At 36.9% G+C, this 21,040-nt stretch overlaps 1 protein-coding gene across 2 annotated transcripts in view; it reads left to right on the top strand.

Moving 5' to 3' along the window:
- The window catches only part of LOC124861164 (receptor-type tyrosine-protein phosphatase eta), a 57,599-nt gene that overhangs the window by 17,722 nt on the left and 18,837 nt on the right, over nt 1-21,040 (top strand). Inside the window, exons 2-19 of one of the 2 annotated variants that reach the window (XM_047354690.1) lie at nt 8,692-8,710; nt 8,903-9,568; nt 9,832-10,086; nt 10,251-10,511; nt 10,660-10,920; nt 11,080-11,340; nt 12,031-12,291; nt 12,440-12,700; nt 13,334-13,594; nt 14,284-14,544; nt 14,685-14,945; nt 15,636-15,896; nt 16,579-16,839; nt 16,984-17,244; nt 17,927-18,187; nt 18,878-19,138; nt 19,785-20,045; nt 20,728-20,988. In XM_047354690.1, coding sequence (XP_047210646.1) covers nt 8,692-8,710; nt 8,903-9,568; nt 9,832-10,086; nt 10,251-10,511; nt 10,660-10,920; nt 11,080-11,340; nt 12,031-12,291; nt 12,440-12,700; nt 13,334-13,594; nt 14,284-14,544; nt 14,685-14,945; nt 15,636-15,896; nt 16,579-16,839; nt 16,984-17,244; nt 17,927-18,187; nt 18,878-19,138; nt 19,785-20,045; nt 20,728-20,988 — 4,855 coding nt within the window. The remainder of the gene's footprint in view (nt 1-8,691; nt 8,711-8,902; nt 9,569-9,831; nt 10,087-10,250; nt 10,512-10,659; nt 10,921-11,079; nt 11,341-12,030; nt 12,292-12,439; nt 12,701-13,333; nt 13,595-14,283; nt 14,545-14,684; nt 14,946-15,635; nt 15,897-16,578; nt 16,840-16,983; nt 17,245-17,926; nt 18,188-18,877; nt 19,139-19,784; nt 20,046-20,727; nt 20,989-21,040) is intronic. The other variant, XM_047354696.1, reaches the window with a different exon arrangement.

Below are 21,040 nucleotides of genomic sequence, written 5' to 3'. Positions count from 1 at the left end.
CTCTAAATAACTATATACATAGATTTTAAAGAACAATGTGATGTGAAATGATGATGGTTTAAATATGATATTAAAGTTGTTTTTAAGATCTGCTTTGGAATTGTCCCCACGCTGATCTGCTGTTAACTCGACTCGATGGTCAAGGCATCCTTTTTTCTCCAAACTGAGATGATTCAGAGCACTTCTACTGCCTACTGATTGTTTCTCACCGCCAATACGAACACCATAGGAGAAGAATCTGAACTATTCCCCTAATATTTCAGGCATAGTATGGCAGCTGTCTGTGGAAGTAAATGACTTGCTAGTAAATGATAAATTGCATTAAACTCTGACTGATTCAAACTAATATATACGGCAGCTTTAGTAAAAGTAACAACTGAAAGATTTGTTTCTTATCAAATAGAAAAAACAAAGATGAGAATAACACAATGAAGAAAGTTGTGTTACAGCTGGCCAAGCTTTCATGGCCCCTATTAATGGCTCATAATCAGTTAAAGTGAGGCCTGTGTTGAGTTACGAGCCGCTGACGTGTGGTGTTCGTCTTCTGCTGTTTGACCTTAATTTACTGGAGGGATGAAGCGTGAGACATTGCTTTACTTTAACATTCTTAGCGCCATGCGAGTCCGTTATCAAAGATCTCTGTGTGGGCACAGGAAGTCATCTTGGAACAAAACACAATAAGTAGGTGCTGTGGTAAATGAAAAGAGAAGAATGCTTTCTTTGGTGCTGCAATGTTTGTATCTGCATCAGAAGCTGAGCTTCCTCATTTTAAAAGAGAAAGCAGAGGGGACCTAGCTCTTAAATTTAACTACACATGCATAAACGGAAAGTCACACCAATGCAAACGGTCTTCATAGCTTAATGCAGAAATAATTTTTTTCTTTTAGTTAGAAATATTTGCATGTGTTAGGAAAAAATGCATCATGTTAGGAGATCATGCACAGCAAAACAAAAGTATGTTGTACTTACCGTATTTTCCGCACTATAAGGCGCACCGGATTATAAGGCGCACCTTCAATGAATGGCCTATTTTAGAACTTTTTTCATATATAGGGCGCACCGGATTATAAGGCGCATAGAATAGAAGCTACTGCAGTCAAACGTTTCACTGGGGTTGCGTTATGCATCCACTAGATGGAGCTGTGCTAAAGAGAATGTCAACAAAACAGTCAGATAAGTCAGTCAGTCAAACTTTATTAATACACTACAAACCAGCGTTCTGATAACTCCATTCACTCTCATGGTAAGGTCTCCTCTACATAGAATTCTATTGAATAGAGCCAACCGCACGTTAGGAATGCATTGGAGTCTATGAAGTTGAAGTTGAAATCAAACGTTAGTTAAAACGTGAAAGGGAACTTTTCCCTGATTCAGTAAACACGTAAAAGAAACAGTTTGATGCACTAAATCAAACGTTAGTACTGTTAACCTTTCCTGTTTCTGTCCCCTGACCGTAGTCTGATGACACAGGGGAGACGCTTTCTCCAGGGCCGAAGTTACTAGTTTCCTCGGGGTTAACTCCCTCACTCATACGTTGCTGAGTTGACCATGAAGAAACAGCATCAAAACACTGAGTTGTTGACGAGATTCGGGGTTCTTTTTAATGACTTTGCAGCACGTAAAATCACAGGGCTTACAGACTCATACAAAATAATACCGACGTCCCTCCTTCACTCTTGATTCTCAGCTACGGCAGCACACAGCGCCACCTCTGTCCGGAGGAGTAATGTCAACATGTTCCATACACACACGCGAAACATACACCCCACACACTGAGCTTCTAATCACATATAGTTCAGGCAATTCCTGCAACAGTACATTCAAACGTTATACACACACAAGTGGTGTTGGACTAGGAGTAAGCACAGTACAGGTGTTTACCGCTATTACTTCGGCGATGCCCCTGACTACGGTAGCCGTAATGCTGCAAGCGGTGCGGCTTTGTAGTTTACCAGTCGTACTGAAACATTTTGACAGAGCGCCGTGTACAACCAGTATGGATCAACCAATTAACCAATTGATCCATATATAAGGCGCTCCGGATTACAAGGCGCACTGTCATTATTTGAAAAAATTAAAGGTTTTTAAGTGCGCCTTATAGTGCGGGAAATACGGTACTCTTGATGTCCCATCAGGTTGAGTCTAAGGGGAGTTATTATTGACTTAATACATAAGTCAATAATGCAATATTGATATGAACATGTATTTCTTAGATTCATAATCTAAGTCATAGTCTATTGGTTTAATGGCAGTGCAGTACCTATTCTTATGTGTTATATGAACCAGGAATCAATAGTTTTGTTTTATGACAGTAAGTAGCAATCAGTTACGAGTTAGGGTTGAAACGCACAACTTCACAAGTCCCACACTGCTGTTTGTGTAGCATTTCAGCACAACTTTCCCTCCCTTGAGGTTTTACGTTATCTATGTCTCACTATCAGAGGTAGTTCTTTTGATAATTTTAGTGCAAAGCAGATGGATCATCATGGCCAATAGCTTTCCACTTATCAAACATAGGGACTGTAACCCTAACTAGTCTTCTATTTGCACTGCACTCTACCATACTTCGCTGTAGAGAATGGGTTTCACCTCTAAACTCCATAGTGAGCTCAATTCATTTGCTTTTGGTCTGAAATCACATAACAAAAATACATGTTAGCAACTGGGTTTAGTACTTTGTTTTTATCTCTGAAGTTGGAGATAAAAACCTTGTGTACAACGTATGAAAAAAAAAACAACATAAATTTCAAGTGGATTTTTGACTCCACCTCTAGTCGGATGTATTAATGCAGTGTGTTACAGCGGTGAGGATGTAGCTCACCAGTTCTTACTTAACTCCTACTTAAATGTCCAATAAAACTACAATGACAGTAAGAGACATCATTTTACTTTCACAAATGTTCCAGTTAAAAAAGCCCAGCCCACAGTAACAGATTCTGGCCCTGCATGCAACAATCCTTTTTAAACATCTGATAAACTACCCACAGCTGAGGTCCTGGCAAATTCTTTGTCTGTTAAAAGTATTTTTTTTAATATTGGAAACCTGAAGCCAGTTTTTTTTTTTTGTACTTTTTTTACTTTTACCTCCATCTTTTGAAATTTTCCTCCCCTTTGTTTTCTTTTTAAGGGATACCTGCCTAAACCTACCCATCCTCGGTTAATATGGTAACATGGCTGACGCAGAAGCCACCCCCCAAGATTTCCCCCCCTACCATACGCACACAACCACACACACTTGCTGTGGGGTTGAATCTGATAACACAAGTTTTGCAGACTTTCCAGCTATTATTGTGCACTTTCCCTGTTTAGTAAGTCCATAAGGGCACCAGCACGCTCTCTGTGATATTTTTTTATGACTTGGTGAAATTCAAGGATCAAGAACAAAGTATTGCAAAAATTTCTTTTGTTCCATATTATCAGATTATATCAATGTTCAAGGGCTGAACCCAGAACAAACAGCCTTAAAGGTGAGTTCTCAATTGTTATTATTCAGGAAGGAACTTGGGTGTTATCGGGAGGCTGACTGTTAGGAATCTGAGGGAATCAGAGAGTGGCAGGCTGCCTTTAAGGGTGATGTAATGTTTACATGGTGGTCAGTACAGCCATTTCCTCCTCCTTCTCCTCCCACTCCTGTAGACGGGCACAGTCAAAGGACACAGATACCGTACAGATCAACAGGGGCATTGGCTGAGTCCCAGTGGTATTTGTTTCCGCAAGAGTTGTTCCCTAAGAGTTATAGGAATTAAAAGATGTCTTTTTTTAAAGTATACAATTAGAAATGTTAAAAAGCTGATATAGGTAGATAATTTCCCTCATATTCATAAAAAAGGTCAAGATGATTTTGTGAAACTGTATAAAATTGTCATTATAAATGATCTGAGTTGTAGCTGATTCGTGTTGGATAAAAAGCTGTTTATTTAAACATACATATTTGTAGACCATTATTTCCAAAAAGGGACTGTGATTTTGTGTTATTCTTGCTGTCTGACACAGCACCAAAGCATGATGGCTTTAGATGTCTTGTTTATTTAGTCAGAGGAAAACAAGTGATTCCAAGGAAGAGGGCCAAGGAAAATAAAACCTCTGGGAATTGTAGGCTGAAGCTATCCTCATCCTTAGAGGTCATTTTAACATTAATTTTGGTATGAAAATAAAAAATATATTTTTGTTACATATTTTGCTATTTCCAAGTAGAGTTTTAAATTGGCATTCATTCATCCAGTCTCTTTATCCTAAACATATCTTAAACCACAAACCTTTAAACTATTCTATTATCTTTACCATCTGACACAGTGTCACCAGTTTTCTGTAATATGAGTGTAGATTTCTTTTGAACCTTTTTTATTTTCACCTAAGTATAGTCTCAAAATGAAAAGGTGCTGTTGTCTTATATTTTCAATGTGGGAGAAAAAATACCTCCCGCTTATCCTGACCACTTAACTTAACAATGCAATTCCTACCCAATTACATGTTACCCGATTCATATCACTCAGATTTATTCCAAACCAGTCACATTTAGATCCAATTTCATACAGTTCAAGTCTGTCTTGAATGTTACAGTACGACCAAATTCAGTTATTTATAAAATGCTAAATGAAAAACATTACCTATGGAAACCTAGCCAGTTGCACCAAGCCATTAACCAATTTTACAAAACATTTTCATCATAAACCAGCAGACAAGCTGTCTCTTAGATTACAAGTTGAAATGGCGATAACCCACACAGCTGTGAGCTTTCAGACTTGAAACGGGCCGTGCAGGATTACTAGAGGCTTAGTGCTGTAATGACGTCAGCAATATGCAAAGTTTCTGTCTGAATTCTCAAAATACCATTCTTTTCAACACTGTAATGGTGGACAAATTCAGTGTAGAAATCCTGTTGTTGGCCGAGCAAATGCTGGAAATTTGAATAACAAATCTCACCTTCTTACTTTTTTCATCATACATCACTCCTGAGTCTTGTTTGCGCTTTTAGATCCTGCGACTGACTCGCACAAACGATCCCTCATAATATCATACACAATATCACACAATATCTTACTCCCTGAACCCCCGACACAGATTTGGCCTCATACATTTCAGCTGATATGGGGCTACGTACTTAATTGGCGCAAGTTAAGGGTAAAACAGAAGCAGGCTTACAACACCCTCACTATATCGGCCATTTCAAAAACACATGGAAAAAACACATCGTAATGCTGCCTCGAATGTTTTTTAAAAGAGGCTATTGACTTTCCAGTAACCTCTTATAATGAGAAAGCATGACGCAAAAGTAGAGAGGAACTCCCTTTTGATAGGAAAAAAACATCCAGAATATCCAGGCCCAGTATGGGTGGCCATCTGCCATGACTGGTTGGAGGCAGAGAGAGAGGAAGTAGTCCAGAAAACAATACTGAACAACCGGGCCAGGGGTACTTTCTTTGGAAATGAAAGGCCAGCAGAAAACACAAAAGCAATGCAGTAATAGCTTCCTAAATGGCACTATCAAGGAAATGGACCCAGCTGAGACCTGAAGGAGTTGGTCAGGTTTATCTTTTATTGAAAGACAAACCGGGAGAGAAGGTAAAAATGCCAATAGCAACCTCCATTGCTCTATTCAGGAAAGAGACACAGATTAACAAAAACACATTAGGCCAGCATCTTTTCATTGGAAAATGGGTAGAGAACACAAAGGTAATGGAAGCTTAATCAATGGCTTCGTCTAGGAAAGAGATGCAGTTAAAGAAAAAAACACAGGGTCGGGTATACTTTCTGTGGGAAATGTAAACTGAGGATACTGTACATTATTGTTTTAGTACTGGTAGTTTTTATGGAAAGATTATGCATAAACGATCTTTTTACTACACTGGCAGTAGTACTGAGCTTAGCAAAAGACAACACCTTTTAGTTCTTCTGAACTGTTATTAGTTTGAAATTACAGGTGTCTGTTTGAATCCCTTGTTCCATGTGTCACATTTCTTATATCAATTCCATAGCAGCAGGTTTCTGTCCTGTCAGGCCAAAATTGTCGCTAATTTTCACTGATATTAGTTTCTTTCCTCATGATTTTGCCATTTGAATTTTATATTGGTGGCACAACTGCCAAATGGAAGTCAATTAACTTCTCGTTTTTTAATCATTCCTCCAGTGTCGACAGAAAGGTCAAACTTCTGTTTAATATAATACTTATTCTGTTCCTTTTTTATTAACACTAGCTAATAGAACTTCACCTTTTTGCTTTTTACATGGTTAACTGCTTCCTTTATCCTGCTCATTGCAAATGGAAAAAAACAATGACGTAAATAACTATTACGGCTGATTCTTCTATAAAGAAGTCTTTAACACACTGGACACATACAACTCATTGAGTCATTTTCAACAATAAATTAGAATTTAGAAAAGAAATGTAATTAAAGAAGCCTGACTGTGTTTCAATAACAAATACATTCAAATCTGGCAACACGGCTGTTTTTTAAGTGCACAAAATTGGACGTTATTTGCTTTGTAAAGATATGGATCATAACAGTTGTGGTGTATGAATAATCCACCTGTTAATGTAGTAAACACATAGCAATGATTCATTATTTAAAACATTAGTTTGTTATACTTTCAGGAGTTTAGATGATAGATGTATATTAAGTTGGGGAAAACTGCTAATACGAGAAAAGAGGATGCCGTTACTATCAGCAGACTTGTGATCCTGTGTAAACTGACCCCGAGATGTTGATCATTATCACTGCTCGAAGCACTTCCCACCATTTAAACATGATGTCTGCAACCAAAGTGACGTGTTCATAAAATCTCTAATCTCCATTAACCAGCTGATACCACACAAATGGCAAAGGTAGAATCCCCCACAGATATACTTCCTTATACTAGCTGTTCCTCCTACCAAAGAACAAAGTTGTAAGAAGAATTCAGTTTCATAGTTGGCTGAACAAATAATCTCTTGGAGGATGATGAAAATGTAGTTTTCCATACAGGGGAATGGTTTTCCAGTGAGGGAATAAGGAACAGGTTTAAGGCCAGACAGTAATTTGCCTTCATGCGTTGGTTGATGGGGAAACATTTAATGCAAAATGTAAATTTCTGATTTTGGTTTTCCTGGTTTTGTATGTGCTTGAGATATTCTGGTCTGCAGGCAAAATATTTTTTGTCAAATCTGTTTATTTTTTCCAATTTATTCCCACTAAAGCATGGACATTATGAAACATCAACAATCAGACTGATATCTTTCTGAATGAGCTTAATTGAAGCTGAAAAGATAAACTTTAATACCATGACATCTATCTCTGCTGTAGGTTAATGATTTTCTTTTCCCTGCATTCTTTGTGTGGGGAAAATGATCCAGGCTTTAGCAGTGATGCCATGTGTTTAATGTTCAGCTAAGGAGCAAACAGTCTGAAAGGCTTGTTTGAATTTTAGCTAATAAGTAATATAGGATCAGCACAATGTGTTGTTCCCCAATACCAAAATATATCTAGAGATATGGTGAACAAGAGGGTGTGCGTAGCTGATGGTTTGAGGTCAAGACACCAGATACCCAGGTATAATGCTGTACATACAAAGTTACAATATTATCAGCTTCAGTTTCCCAAATAATGAATAGGATTGTGAACGGTTCTGCTAATTAGTCCACTAGTCCTCTTACAAATATGGAATTTTCCTTTCTTGCATTGGGACTTGCTCCTGGAAAATAAAGAAATAGAGAAATTTCTTCGAGATTTTTTGATTATCCAAAATTATAGCTGTAATTCTATAAACTTTAATGACAAGTCAAAATCACATTGTTCAAATAACTTTTTAACATAAAACTATGAGAAGTGAAGTGTTATCTCTGTGCCAAACAATCCTCAAGTTAGTAGACGTTTCCTGGTTTAGTCTTGGTAATGTTTGATTAAATTATAGGTAACTGATTATCAGCATTTTCTCATTATAATTTGTACTGTCTAGATACATATACTAAAATTTGACGTAGAACCTCAAAAAGGACAAAATGACGATATTGATGAATTTGAAATGGTTAATTTCACTCAAAAAAAAGCCTGATGGAAAGCCGGACTTTTCTCCGTCATACAACATTTTTAAACTTAATCTTTAAACATTTAAACTGGCAAGCTTCAAACTGTCTAATGTGTTACCTCTCTGTCAAAAATGTAAGAAGGATGTTTAAAATTGTTCCAGTTACACTTGGTAATGTTTAATTGGAGAATAGGAAACTATTTCCAGAACATAAATCAAGCCTTTTCATTACAATTTGCTTAGAATATATAACAGTTGAAACCCCACTCCAGAAGCGGCTGGGTTTAAAATCAAGATCAAATTATATACCGGAAATACCAGAAATGTACAAGGAAAACAGAGACTGAAGTTAAAAAATAATGCCTATACTAAAATCATTGCAGAAAATGGAGGGAGGTAACTGTGCTAGTGATTTTTCAACCAGTGTTTTGGTCAAATCGAGGAAATATGTACTGTTCATATTTAAATAGAGGTTGTACAGATGCAAAAATATGATGTAGGAAAAATGATTAAATTAGTTTTTCAGTCTTGTATAGTGTCTTGTTTTACTCAGCAGTTGTAAAGTTATTCAGATCACTGTAACACTAAACAGGTGGTTTGTTTTAAAGTTGATGGTCTTTGTTTAAAATTAAATGCTGCCCTCTCCTGGTATAAGCTGCTTCACTCTTTTTTTTCTGTCTTTTGTTGCAGTGTATCAAGGCACAGAATGGTAAGTTTTTTTTTTCAAATTTACTGTCACATATAACATACTGTTGGGGTTAAAGTTATTTTTAATCATGTCACTAAAGTTGGTACCTGAGGTCTTAAAATTTTACTTTTTGTTAACAATTCTGTTGTGCCTTTTTGCGGTTGCTTTTCTTTTTGTACTCCTCTTTGTTGCTTTATCATGGGGAAAATATAGCCGCAACAGCAACCACAGCAACAACTGAACTTGCCACATCAACAGCTGCAACTACAACCATGACAACACCTGCTCCTGCAAACCTATTAACTATATCTGCAGCCTTGGTAGCAACCTCACCTACAACCATGACAACAGCTGCACCTACAACCATGACAACAGCTGCACCTACAACCATGACAACAGCTGCATCTACAACCATGACAACAGCTGCACCTACATCCATGACAACAGCTGCACCTACAACCATGACAACAGCTGCACCTACATCCATGACAACAGCTGCACCTACAACCATGACAACAGCTGCACCTACAACCATGACAACAACCATGACAACAGCTGCACCTACAACCATGACAACAGCTGCGCCTACAACCATGACAACAGCTGCACCTACAACCATGACAACAGCTGCACCTACAACCATCTCAACAGCCGCACCTACAACCTCAACAGCCGCACCTACAACCATGACAACAGCTGCAACTACAAACACAAGAACATCTGCAAATACAACCACGACAACACCTGCTCCTGCAAACATATCAGCTGAATCTGCAGCCTTGGCAGCAACCTCACCAACAACCTCAACAGCCGCACCTACAACCATGACAACAGCTGCACTAACAACCTCAACAGCTAAACCAGCGACTACTATGCCAGGTAGGTTAACTTTTAATGGTAACTTGCCTGAGCCCCTAAACTGACATTTGTTTTCTTCTGGAATCACTTTTACTGTCCAGATGTTAAGCAATAATCTTCTAATTGTCATGCCCTAAAGAAGGCACAGGACAAGACTTCTTTGTTTTTATAACAAAGCTATATTTCTGAGCACGTCATCCAGATGAAGAGTGTTACTATGTTATTATGTGTTATAACAAAAATAATAATAATTATTCTTCGACTGACTTTTCTTTGGCTCATAGCACCTGGAAATGTGGGGAATCTTACCGTGTTAGAAATCACAACAACCTCTGTGAAAGTGAGTTGGAATAATACAGGTGATTCCCGCTACCAAGTAAAGTGGGGAGATGAAAGAAATACCTACACTGATATTGTGATGGGAAACATAAAAACCATCACAGGTCTAACTCCTGGGTGCCTGTATACCATAAATGTTACTGCTGTGGCATCTGATAATCTCACTGAAGGAAGGCCTGCAACTAAGACTGTCCACACAAGTAAGTCCACCTTTATGTTTATCTTTAACTGTGTGCAAAGAGGTAGAAGTGATGTCCTTTGTGACTGATTATAAATGCTGTCAGAGTAATCTCAATAGAAATATTGACAAATTACTGACCTTTATTGTTTTTAAGGTTTGTAAATTATTGCTTTCCACTCACAGAGCCTGAAGTAGTCACAGATCTCAGTGTCAGTAATCAAACAACATTCTCTGTGTTTGTGAACTGGACCAAACCAAATGGAAGAAGCTCTTTCTATAGAGTTCAATGGGCAGGTGGAGAAAGAAATGGCACTGTAAACGTGTCACAGACATTTTTGAACATTACTAATCTGACTGCTGGTGTGAAATATACAATAACTGTCAGTGCTGTAGCTGCTGATAATGTAACTGAAGGAGAGAGCAAGACTGTTTCCATATACACAAGTAAGTGAGCCTGAAATGGATGGATGGATGGATGGATGGGTGGAAAAGCTATAATTAACAATATAAAATGATGTGAGAAAACAAACATTTTTCAATTGTTTAATATTAACTAACCTTTAGTCTGCACGGCCTTCTCTTTCAATAACAGAACCTGAAGTAGTCACAGATCTCAGTGTCAGTAATCAAACAACATTCTCTGTGTTTGTGAACTGGACCAAACCAAATGGAAGAAGCTCTTTCTATAGAGTTCAATGGGCAGGTGGAGAAAGAAATGGCACTGTAAACGTGTCACAGACATTTTTGAACATTACTAATCTGACTGCTGGTGTGAAATATACAATAACTGTCAGTGCTGTAGCTGCTGATAATGTAACTGAAGGAGAGATCAAGACTGTTTCCATATACACAAGTAAGTGAGGATGGATGGATGGATGGATGGATGGATGGATGGATGGATGGGTGGAAAAGCTATAATTAACAATATAAAATGATGTGAGAAAACAAACATTTTTCAATTGTTTAATATTAACTAACCTTTAGTCTGCACGGCCTTCTCTTTCAATAACAGAACCTGAAGTAGTCACAGATCTCAGTGTCAGTAATCGAACAACATTCTCTGTGTTTGTGAACTGGACCAAACCAAATGGAAGCAGCTCTTTCTATAGAGTTCAATGGGCAGGTGGAGAAAGAAATGGCACTGTAAACGTGTCACAGACATTTTTGATCATTACTAATCTGACTGCTGGTGTGAAATATACAATAACTGTCAGTGCTGTAGCTGCTGATAATGTAACTGAAGGAGAGAGCAAGACTGTTTCCATATACACAAGTAAGTGAGCCTGAAATGGATGGATGGATGGGTGGAAACTTTAGAATTAACAATATAAAATGATGTGAGAAAACAAACATTTTTCAATCAAGTCTTTGTGAAGAATGATCATTTATATTAGCAGCAAAGGCTACATGTCTGCAAGAATGAAGAGTTGTGATGCTGTTTTGTAATACAGCATAATACTTAATATTTTCAAGCAAGAAAACATGACTGTGGAAGTGACAATTTAATCAGCTTGTAACATGTTATATATTAACAACTAGCAGGATTACCATGACCGGTATCACAAACTGTAAAAAGCAGTCCTTTTGTACTTCCTGTAAAATAAGTCCATATTACTTTAACTCTGAGAATTTCAAAAGGCTGCCAAAATGTAGCATTTTCTCTGAAAGACAACTTAGAGATCAGATGAGCAGCTTAGCTGTACAAAAATCTAGCCTTCCTGTTATCTGTTGAAGTCTCCACTCTCTGTTCCAGCAGATATAGGTGCTGAGCTATGATGCATTCACAGACGATTTTGGCCAAACCGTCACCATATTGTTGATCGTCCTGACTTTTACAAGTCTTCTCACCATATAAAGATTACTTGTACTTACAAAGTAAAATGCTAAGCTGAAAAATAATCAAATTAGTATTGTTTAATATTAACTAACCTTTAGTCTGCATGGCCTTCTCTTTCAATAACAGAACCTGAAGTAGTCACAGATCTCAGTGTCAGTAATCAAACAACATTCTCTGTGTTTGTGAACTGGACCAAACCAAATGGAAGCAGCTCTTTCTATAGAGTTCAATGGGCAGGTGTAGAAATAAATGGCACTGTAAACGTGTCACAGACATTTTTGAACATTACTAATCTGACTGCTGGTGTGAAATATACAATAACTGTCAGTGCTGTAGCTGCTGATAATGTAACTGAAGGAGAGAGCAAGACTGTTTCCATATACACAAGTAAGTGAGCCTGAAATGGATGGATGGATGGATGGATGGGTGGAAAAGCTATAATTAACAATATAAAATGATGTGAGAAAACAAACATTTTTCAATTGTTTAATATTAACTAACCTTTAGTCTGCACGGCCTTCTCTTTCAATAACAGAACCTGAAGTAGTCACAGATCTCAGTGTCAGTAATCAAACAACATTCTCTGTGTTTGTGAACTGGACCAAACCAAATGGAAGAAGCTCTTTCTATAGAGTTCAATGGGCAGGTGGAGAAATAAATGGCACTGTAAACGTGTCACAGACATTTTTGAACATTACTAATCTGACTGCTGGTGTGAAATATACAATAACTGTCAGTGCTGTAGCTGCTGATAATGTAACTGAAGGAGAGATCAAGACTGTTTCCATATACACAAGTAAGTGAGCCTGAATCAGATAGATGGATGGGTGGAAAATTTAGAATTAACAATATAAAATGATGTGAGAAAACAAACATTTTTCTATCAAGTCTTTGTGAAGAATGATCATTTATATTAGCAGCAAAGGCTACATGTCTGCAAGAATGAAGAGTTGTGATGCTGTTGTGTAATACAGCATAACACTTAATATTTTCAAGCAAGAAAACATGACTGTGGAAGTGACAATTTAATCAGCTTGTAACATGTTATATATTAACAACTAGCAGGATTAAACTGTAAACAGAGATTTTTAAAAAGCTATTAAAATGTCAAAATCCAGGTATTTCAATGAAAGACAAGTTCAAAATGTCAGGTGAGCAGCTTAGCTGTTCTGAAATATAGGCTTCCTGTTATCTGTTGAAGTCTCCACTCTCTGTTCCAGCAGATATAGGTGCTGAGCTATGATGCATTCACAGACATTTTGGCCAAACCGTCACCATATTGTTGATCGTCCTGACTTTTACAAGTCTTCTCACCATATAAAGATTACTTGTACTTACAAAGTAAAATGCTAAGCTGAAAAATAATCAAATTAGTATTGTTTAATATTAACTAACCTTTAGTCTGCATGGCCTTCTCTTTCAATAACAGAACCTGAAGTAGTCACAGATCTCAGTGTCAGTAATCAAACAACATTCTCTGTGTTTGTGAACTGGACCAAACCAAATGGAAGCAGCTCTTTCTATAGAGTTCAATGGGCAGGTGGAGAAAGAAATGGCACTGTAAACGTGTCACAGACATTTTTGAACATTACTAATCTGACTGCTGGTGTGAAATATACAATAACTGTCAGTGCTGTAGCTGCTGATAATGTAACTGAAGGAGAGAGCAAGACTGTTTCCATATACACAAGTAAGTGAGGATGGATGGATGGATGGATGGGTGGAAAATTTAGAATTAACAATATAAAATGATGTGAGAAAACAAACATTTTTCAGTCAAGTCTTTGTGAAGAATGATCATTTATATTAGCAGCAAAGGCTACATGTCTGCAAGAATGAAGAGTTGTGATGCTGTTCTGTAATACAGCATAACACTTAATATTTTCAAGCAAGAAAACATGACTGTGGAAGTGACAATTTAATCAGCTTGTAACATGTTATATATTAACAACTAGCAGGATTACCATGACCGGTATCACAAACTGTAAAAAGCAGTCCTTTTGTACTTCCTGTAAAGTAAGTCCATATTACTTTAACTCTGAGAATTTCAAAAGGCTGCCAAAATGTAGCATTTTCTCTGAAAGACAACTTAGAGATCAGATGAGCAGCTTAGCTGTACAAAAATCTAGCCTTCCTGTTATCTGTTGAAGTCTCCACTCTCTGTTCCAGCAGATATAGGTGCTGAGCTATGATGCATTCACAGACGATTTTGGCCAAACCATCACCATATTGTTGATCTTCCTGACTTTTACAAGTCTTCTCACCATATAAAGATTACTTGTACTTACAAAGTAAAATGCTAAGCTGAAAAATAATCAAATTAGTATTGTTTAATATTAACTAACCTTTAGTCTGCATGGCCTTCTCTTTCAATAACAGAACCTGAAGTAGTCACAGATCTCAGTGTCAGTAATCAAACAACATTCTCTGTGTTTGTGAACTGGACCAAACCAAATGGAAGCAGCTCTTTCTATAGAGTTCAATGGGCAGGTGTAGAAATAAATGGCACTGTAAACGTGTCACAGACATTTTTGAACATTACTAATCTGACTGCTGGTGTGAAATATACAATAACTGTCAGTGCTGTAGCTGCTGATAATGTAACTGAAGGAGAGAGCAAGACTGTTTCCATATACACAAGTAAGTGAGCCTGAAATGGATGGATGGATGGATGGAAAATTTAGAATTAACAATATAAAATGATGTGAGAAAACAAACATTTTTCAATTGTTTAATATTAACTAACCTTTAGTCTGCACGGCCTTCTCTTTCAATAACAGAACCTGAAGTAGTCACAGATCTCAGTGTCAGTAATCAAACAACATTCTCTGTGTTTGTGAACTGGACCAAACCAAATGGAAGCAGCTCTTTCTATAGAGTTCAATGGGCAGGTGGAGAAAGAAATGGCACTGTAAACGTGTCACAGACATTTTTGAACATTACTAATCTGACTGCTGGTGTGAAATATACAATAACTGTCAGTGCTGTAGCTGCTGATAATGTAACTGAAGGAGAGATCAAGACTGTTTCCATATACACAAGTAAGTGAGCCTGAATCAGATAGATGGATGGGTGGAAAATTTAGAATTAACAATATAAAATGATGTGAGAAAACAAACATTTTTCTATCAAGTCTTTGTGAAGAATGATCATTTATATTAGCAGCAAAGGCTACATGTCTGCAAGAATGAAGAGTTGTGATGCTGTTGTGTAATACAGCATAACACGTAATATTTTCAAGCAAGAAAACATGACTGTGGAAGTGACAATTTAATCAGCTTGTAACATGTTATATATTAACAACTAGCAGGATTACCATGACCGGTATCACAAACTGTAAAAAGCAGTCCTTTTGTACTTCCTGTAAAGTAAGTCCATATTACTTTAACTCTGAGAATTTCAAAAGGCTGCCAAAATGTAGCATTTTCTCTGAAAGACAACTTAGAGATCAGATGAGCAGCTTAGCTGTACAAAAATCTAGCCTTCCTGTTATCTGTTGAAGTCTCCACTCTCTGTTCCAGCAGATATAGGTGCTGAGCTATGATGCATTCACAGACGATTTTGGCCAAACCGTCACCATATTGTTGATCGTCCTGACTTTTACAAGTCTTCTCACCATATAAAGATTACTTGTACTTACAAAGTAAAATGCTAAGCTGAAAAATAATCAAATTAGTATTGTTTAATATTAACTAACCTTTAGTCTGCATGGCCTTCTCTTTCAATAACAGAACCTGAAGTAGTCACAGATCTCAGTGTCAGTAATCAAACAACATTCTCTGTGTTTGTGAACTGGACCAAACCAAATGGAAGAAGCTCTTTCTATAGAGTTCAATGGGCAGGTGGAGAAATAAATGGCACTGTAAACGTGTCACAGACATTTTTGAACATTACTAATCTGACTGCTGGTGTGAAATATACAATAACTGTCAGTGCTGTAGCTGCTGATAATGTAACTGAAGGAGAGAGCAAGACTGTTTCCATATACACAAGTAAGTGAGCCTGAAATGGATGGATGGAAAATTTAGAATTAACAATATAAAATGATTTGAGAAAACAAACATTTTTCAATCAAGTCTTTGTGAAGAATGATCATTTATATTAGCAGCAAAGGCTACATGTCTGCAAGAATGAAGAGTTGTGATGCTGTTTTGTAATACAGCATAACACTTAATATTTTCAAGCAAGAAAACATGACTGTGGAAGTGACAATTTAATCAGCTTGTAACATGTTACATATTAACAACTAGCAGGATTACCATGACCGGTATCACAAACTGTAAAAAGCAGTCCTTTTGTACTTCCTGTAAAGTAAGTCCATATTACTTTAACTCTGAGAATTTCAAAAGGCTGCCAAAATGTAGCATTTTCTCTGAAAGACAACTTAGAGATCAGATGAGCAGCTTAGCTGTACAAAAATCTAGCCTTCCTGTTATCTGTTGAAGTCTCCACTCTCTGTTCCAGCAGATATAGGTGCTGAGCTATGATGCATTCACAGACGATTTTGGCCAAACCGTCACCATATTGTTGATCGTCCTGACTTTTACAAGTCTTCTCACCATATAAAGATTACTTGTACTTACAAAGTAAAATGCTAAGCTGAAAAATAATCAAATTAGTATTGTTTAATATTAACTAACCTTTAGTCTGCATGGCCTTCTCTTTCAATAACAGAACCTGAAGTAGTCACAGATCTCAGTGTCAGTAATCAAACAACATTCTCTGTGTTTGTGAACTGGACCAAACCAAATGGAAGCAGCTCTTTCTATAGAGTTCAATGGGCAGGTGGAGAAAGAAATGGCACTGTAAACGTGTCACAGACATTTTTGAACATTACTAATCTGACTGCTGGTGTGAAATATACAATAACTGTCAGTGCTGTAGCTGCTGATAATGTAACTGAAGGAGAGATCAAGACTGTTTCCATATACACAAGTAAGTGAGCCTGAAATGGATGGATGGATGGATGGATGGAAAAGCTATAATTAACAATATAAAATGATGTGAGAAAACAAACATTTTTCAATTGTTTAATATTAACTAACCTTTAGTCTGCACGGCCTTCTCTTTCAATAACAGAACCTGAAGTAGTCACAGATCTCAGTGTCAGTAATCAAACAACATTCTCTGTGTTTGTGAACTGGACCAAACCAAATGGAAGCAGCTCTTTCTATAGAGTTCAATGGGCAGGTGGAGAAAGAAATGGCACTGTAAACGTGTCACAGACATTTTTGAACATTACTAATCTGACTGCTGGTGTGAAATATACAATAACTGTCAGTGCTGTAGCTGCTGATAATGTAACTGAAGGAGAGAGCAAGACTGTTTCCATATACACAAGTAAGTGAGCCTGAAATGGATGGATGGAAAATTTAGAATTAACAATATAAAATGATTTGAGAAAACAAACATTTTTCAATCAAGTCTTTGTGAAGAATGATCATTTATATTAGCAGCAAAGGCTACATGTCTGCAAGAATGAAGAGTTGTGATGCTGCTCTGTAATACAGCATAATACTTAATATTTTCAAGCAAGAAAACATGACTGTGGAAGTGACAATTTAATCAGCTTGTAACATGTTATATATTAACAACTAGCAGGATTACCATGACCGGTATCACAAACTGTAAAAAGCAGTCCTTTTGTACTTCCTGTAAAGTAAGTCCATATTACTTTAACTCTGAGAATTTCAAAAGGCTGCCAAAATGTAGCATTTTCTCTGAAAGACAACTTAGAGATCAGATGAGCAGCTTAGCTGTACAAAAATCTAGCCTTCCTGTTATCTGTTGAAGTCTCCACTCTCTGTTCCAGCAGATATAGGTGCTGAGCTATGATGCATTCACAGACGATTTTGGCCAAACCATCACCATATTGTTGATCTTCCTGACTTTTACAAGTCTTCTCACCATATAAAGATTACTTGTACTTACAAAGTAAAATGCTAAGCTGAAAAATAATCAAATTAGTATTGTTTAATATTAACTAACCTTTAGTCTGCATGGCCTTCTCTTTCAATAACAGAACCTGAAGTAGTCACAGATCTCAGTGTCAGTAATCAAACAACATTCTCTGTGTTTGTGAACTGGACCAAACCAAATGGAAGAAGCTCTTTCTATAGAGTTCAATGGGCAGGTGGAGAAAGAAATGGCACTGTAAACGTGTCACAGACATTTTTGAACATTACTAATCTGACTGCTGGTGTGAAATATACAATAACTGTCAGTGCTGTAGCTGCTGATAATGTAACTGAAGGAGAGATCAAGACTGTTTCCATATACACAAGTAAGTGAGCCTGAAATGGATGGATGGATGGGTGGAAAATTTAGAATTAACAATATAAAATGATGTGAGAAAACAAACATTTTTCAATCAAGTCTTTGTGAAGAATGATCATTTATATTAGCAGCAAAGGCTACATGTCTGCAAGAATGAAGAGTTGTGATGCTGTTCTGTAATACAGCATAACACTTAATATTTTCAAGCAAGAAAACATGACTGTGGAAGTGACAATTTAATCAGCTTGTAACATGTTATATATTAACAACTAGCAGGATTACCATGACAGTTATCACAAACTGTAAAAAGCAGTCCTTTTGTACTTCCTGTAAAGTAAGTCCATATTACTTTAACTCTGAGAATTTCAAAAGGCTGCCAAAATGTAGCATTTTCTCTGAAAGACAACTTAGAGATCAGATGAGCAGCTTAGCTGTACAAAAATCTAGCCTTCCTGTTATCTGTTGAAGTCTCCACTCTCTGTTCCAGCAGATATAGGTGCTGAGCTATGATGCATTCACAGACGATTTTGGCCAAACCGTCACCATATTGTTGATCGTCCTGACTTTTACAAGTCTTCTCACCATATAAAGATTACTTGTACTTACAAAGTAAAATGCTAAGCTGAAAAATAATCAAATTAGTATTGTTTAATATTAACTAACCTTTAGTCTGCATGGCCTTCTCTTTCAATAACAGAACCTGAAGTAGTCACAGATCTCAGTGTCAGTAATCAAACAACATTCTCTGTGTTTGTGAACTGGACCAAACCAAATGGAAGAAGCTCTTTCTATAGAGTTCAATGGGCAGGTGGAGAAAGAAATGGCACTGTAAACGTGTCACAGACATTTTTGATCATTACTAATCTGACTGCTGGTGTGAAATATACAATAACTGTCAGTGCTGTAGCTGCTGATAATGTAACTGAAGGAGAGAGCAAGACTGTTTCCATATACACAAGTAAGTGAGCCTGAAATGGATGGATGGATGGATGGATGGATGGAAAATTTAGAATTAACAATATAAAATGATGTGAGAAAACAAACATTTGTCAATCAAGTCTTTGTGAAGAATGATCATTTATATTAGCAGCAAAGGCTATATAACATGTCTGCAAGAATGAAGAGTTGTGATGCTGTTGTGTAATACAGCATAATACTTAATATTTTCAAGCAAGAAAACATGACTGTGGAAGTGACAATTTAATCAGCTTGTAACATGTTATATATTAACAACTAGCAGGATTAAACTGTAAACAGAGATTTTTAAAAAGCTATTAAAATGTCAAAATCCAGGTATTTCAATGAAAGACAAGTTCAAAATGTCAGGTGAGCAGCTTAGCTGTTCTGAAATATAGGCTTCCTGTTATCTGTTGAAGTCTCCACTCTCTGTTCCAGCAGATATAGGTGCTGAGCTATGATGCATTCACAGACATTTTGGCCAAACCGTCACCATATTGTTGATCGTCCTGACTTTTACAAGTCTTCTCACCATATAAAGATTACTTGTACTTACAAAGTAAAATGCTAAGCTGAAAAATAATCAAATTAGTATTGTTTAATATTAACTAACCTTTAGTCTGCATGGCCTTCTCTTTCAATAACAGAACCTGAAGTAGTCACAGATCTCAGTGTCAGTAATCAAACAACATTCTCTGTGTTTGTGAACTGGACCAAACCAAATGGAAGAAGCTCTTTCTATAGAGTTCAATGGGCAGGTGGAGAAAGAAATGGCACTGTAAACGTGTCACAGACATTTTTGAACATTACTAATCTGACTGCTGGTGTGAAATATACAATAACTGTCAGTGCTGTAGCTGCTGATAATGTAACTGAAGGAGAGAGCAAGACTGTTTCCATATACACAAGTAAGTGAGCCTGAAATGGATGGATGGAAAATTTAGAATTAACAATATAAAATGATTTGAGAAAACAAACATTTTTCAATCAAGTCTTTGTGAAGAATGATCATTTATATTAGCAGCAAAGGCTACATGTCTGCAAGAATGAAGAGTTGTGATGCTGTTCTGTAATACAGCATAATACTTAATATTTTCAAGCAAGAAAACATGACTGTGGAAGTGACAATTTAATCAGCTTGTAACATGTTATATATTAACAACTAGCAGGATTACCATGACCGGTATCACAAACTGTAAAAAGCAGTCCTTTTGTACTTCCTGTAAAGTAAGTCCATATTACTTTAACTCTGAGAATTTCAAAAGGCTGCTAAAATGTAGCATTTTCTCTGAAAGACAACTTAGAGATCAGATGAGCAGCTTAGCTGTACAAAAATCTAGCCTTCCTGTTATCTGTTGAAGTCTCCACTCTCTGTTCCAGCAGATATAGGTGCTGAGCTATGATGCATTCACAGACGATTTTGGCCAAACCATCACCATATTGTTGATCTTCCTGACTTTTACAAGTCTTCTCACCATATAAAGATTACTTGTACTTACAAAGTAAAATGCTAAGCTGAAAATTACTCAAATTAGTATTGTTTAATATTAACTAACCTTTAGTCTGCATGGCCTTCTCTTTCAATAACAGAACCTGAAGTAGTCACAGATCTCAGTGTCAGTAATCAAACAACATTCTCTGTGTTTGTGAACTGGACCAAACCAAATGGAAGCAGCTCTTTCTATAGAGTTCAATGGGCAGGTGGAGAAAGAAATGGCACTGTAAACGTGTCACAGACATTTTTGAACATTACTAATCTGACTGCTGGTGTGAAATATACAATAACTGTCAGTGCTGTAGCTGCTGATAATGTAACTGAAGGAGAGATCAAGACTGTTTCCATATACACAAGTAAGTGAGCCTGAAATGGATGGATGGATGGATGGATGGGTGGAAAATCTAT

The sequence above is a fragment of the Girardinichthys multiradiatus genome, chromosome 2 (assembly GCF_021462225.1).
Source record: "Girardinichthys multiradiatus isolate DD_20200921_A chromosome 2, DD_fGirMul_XY1, whole genome shotgun sequence".
In the NCBI taxonomy this organism is placed as follows: Eukaryota; Metazoa; Chordata; class Actinopteri; order Cyprinodontiformes; family Goodeidae; genus Girardinichthys; species Girardinichthys multiradiatus.
This window is presented reverse-complemented; position numbering and strand designations above follow the sequence as displayed.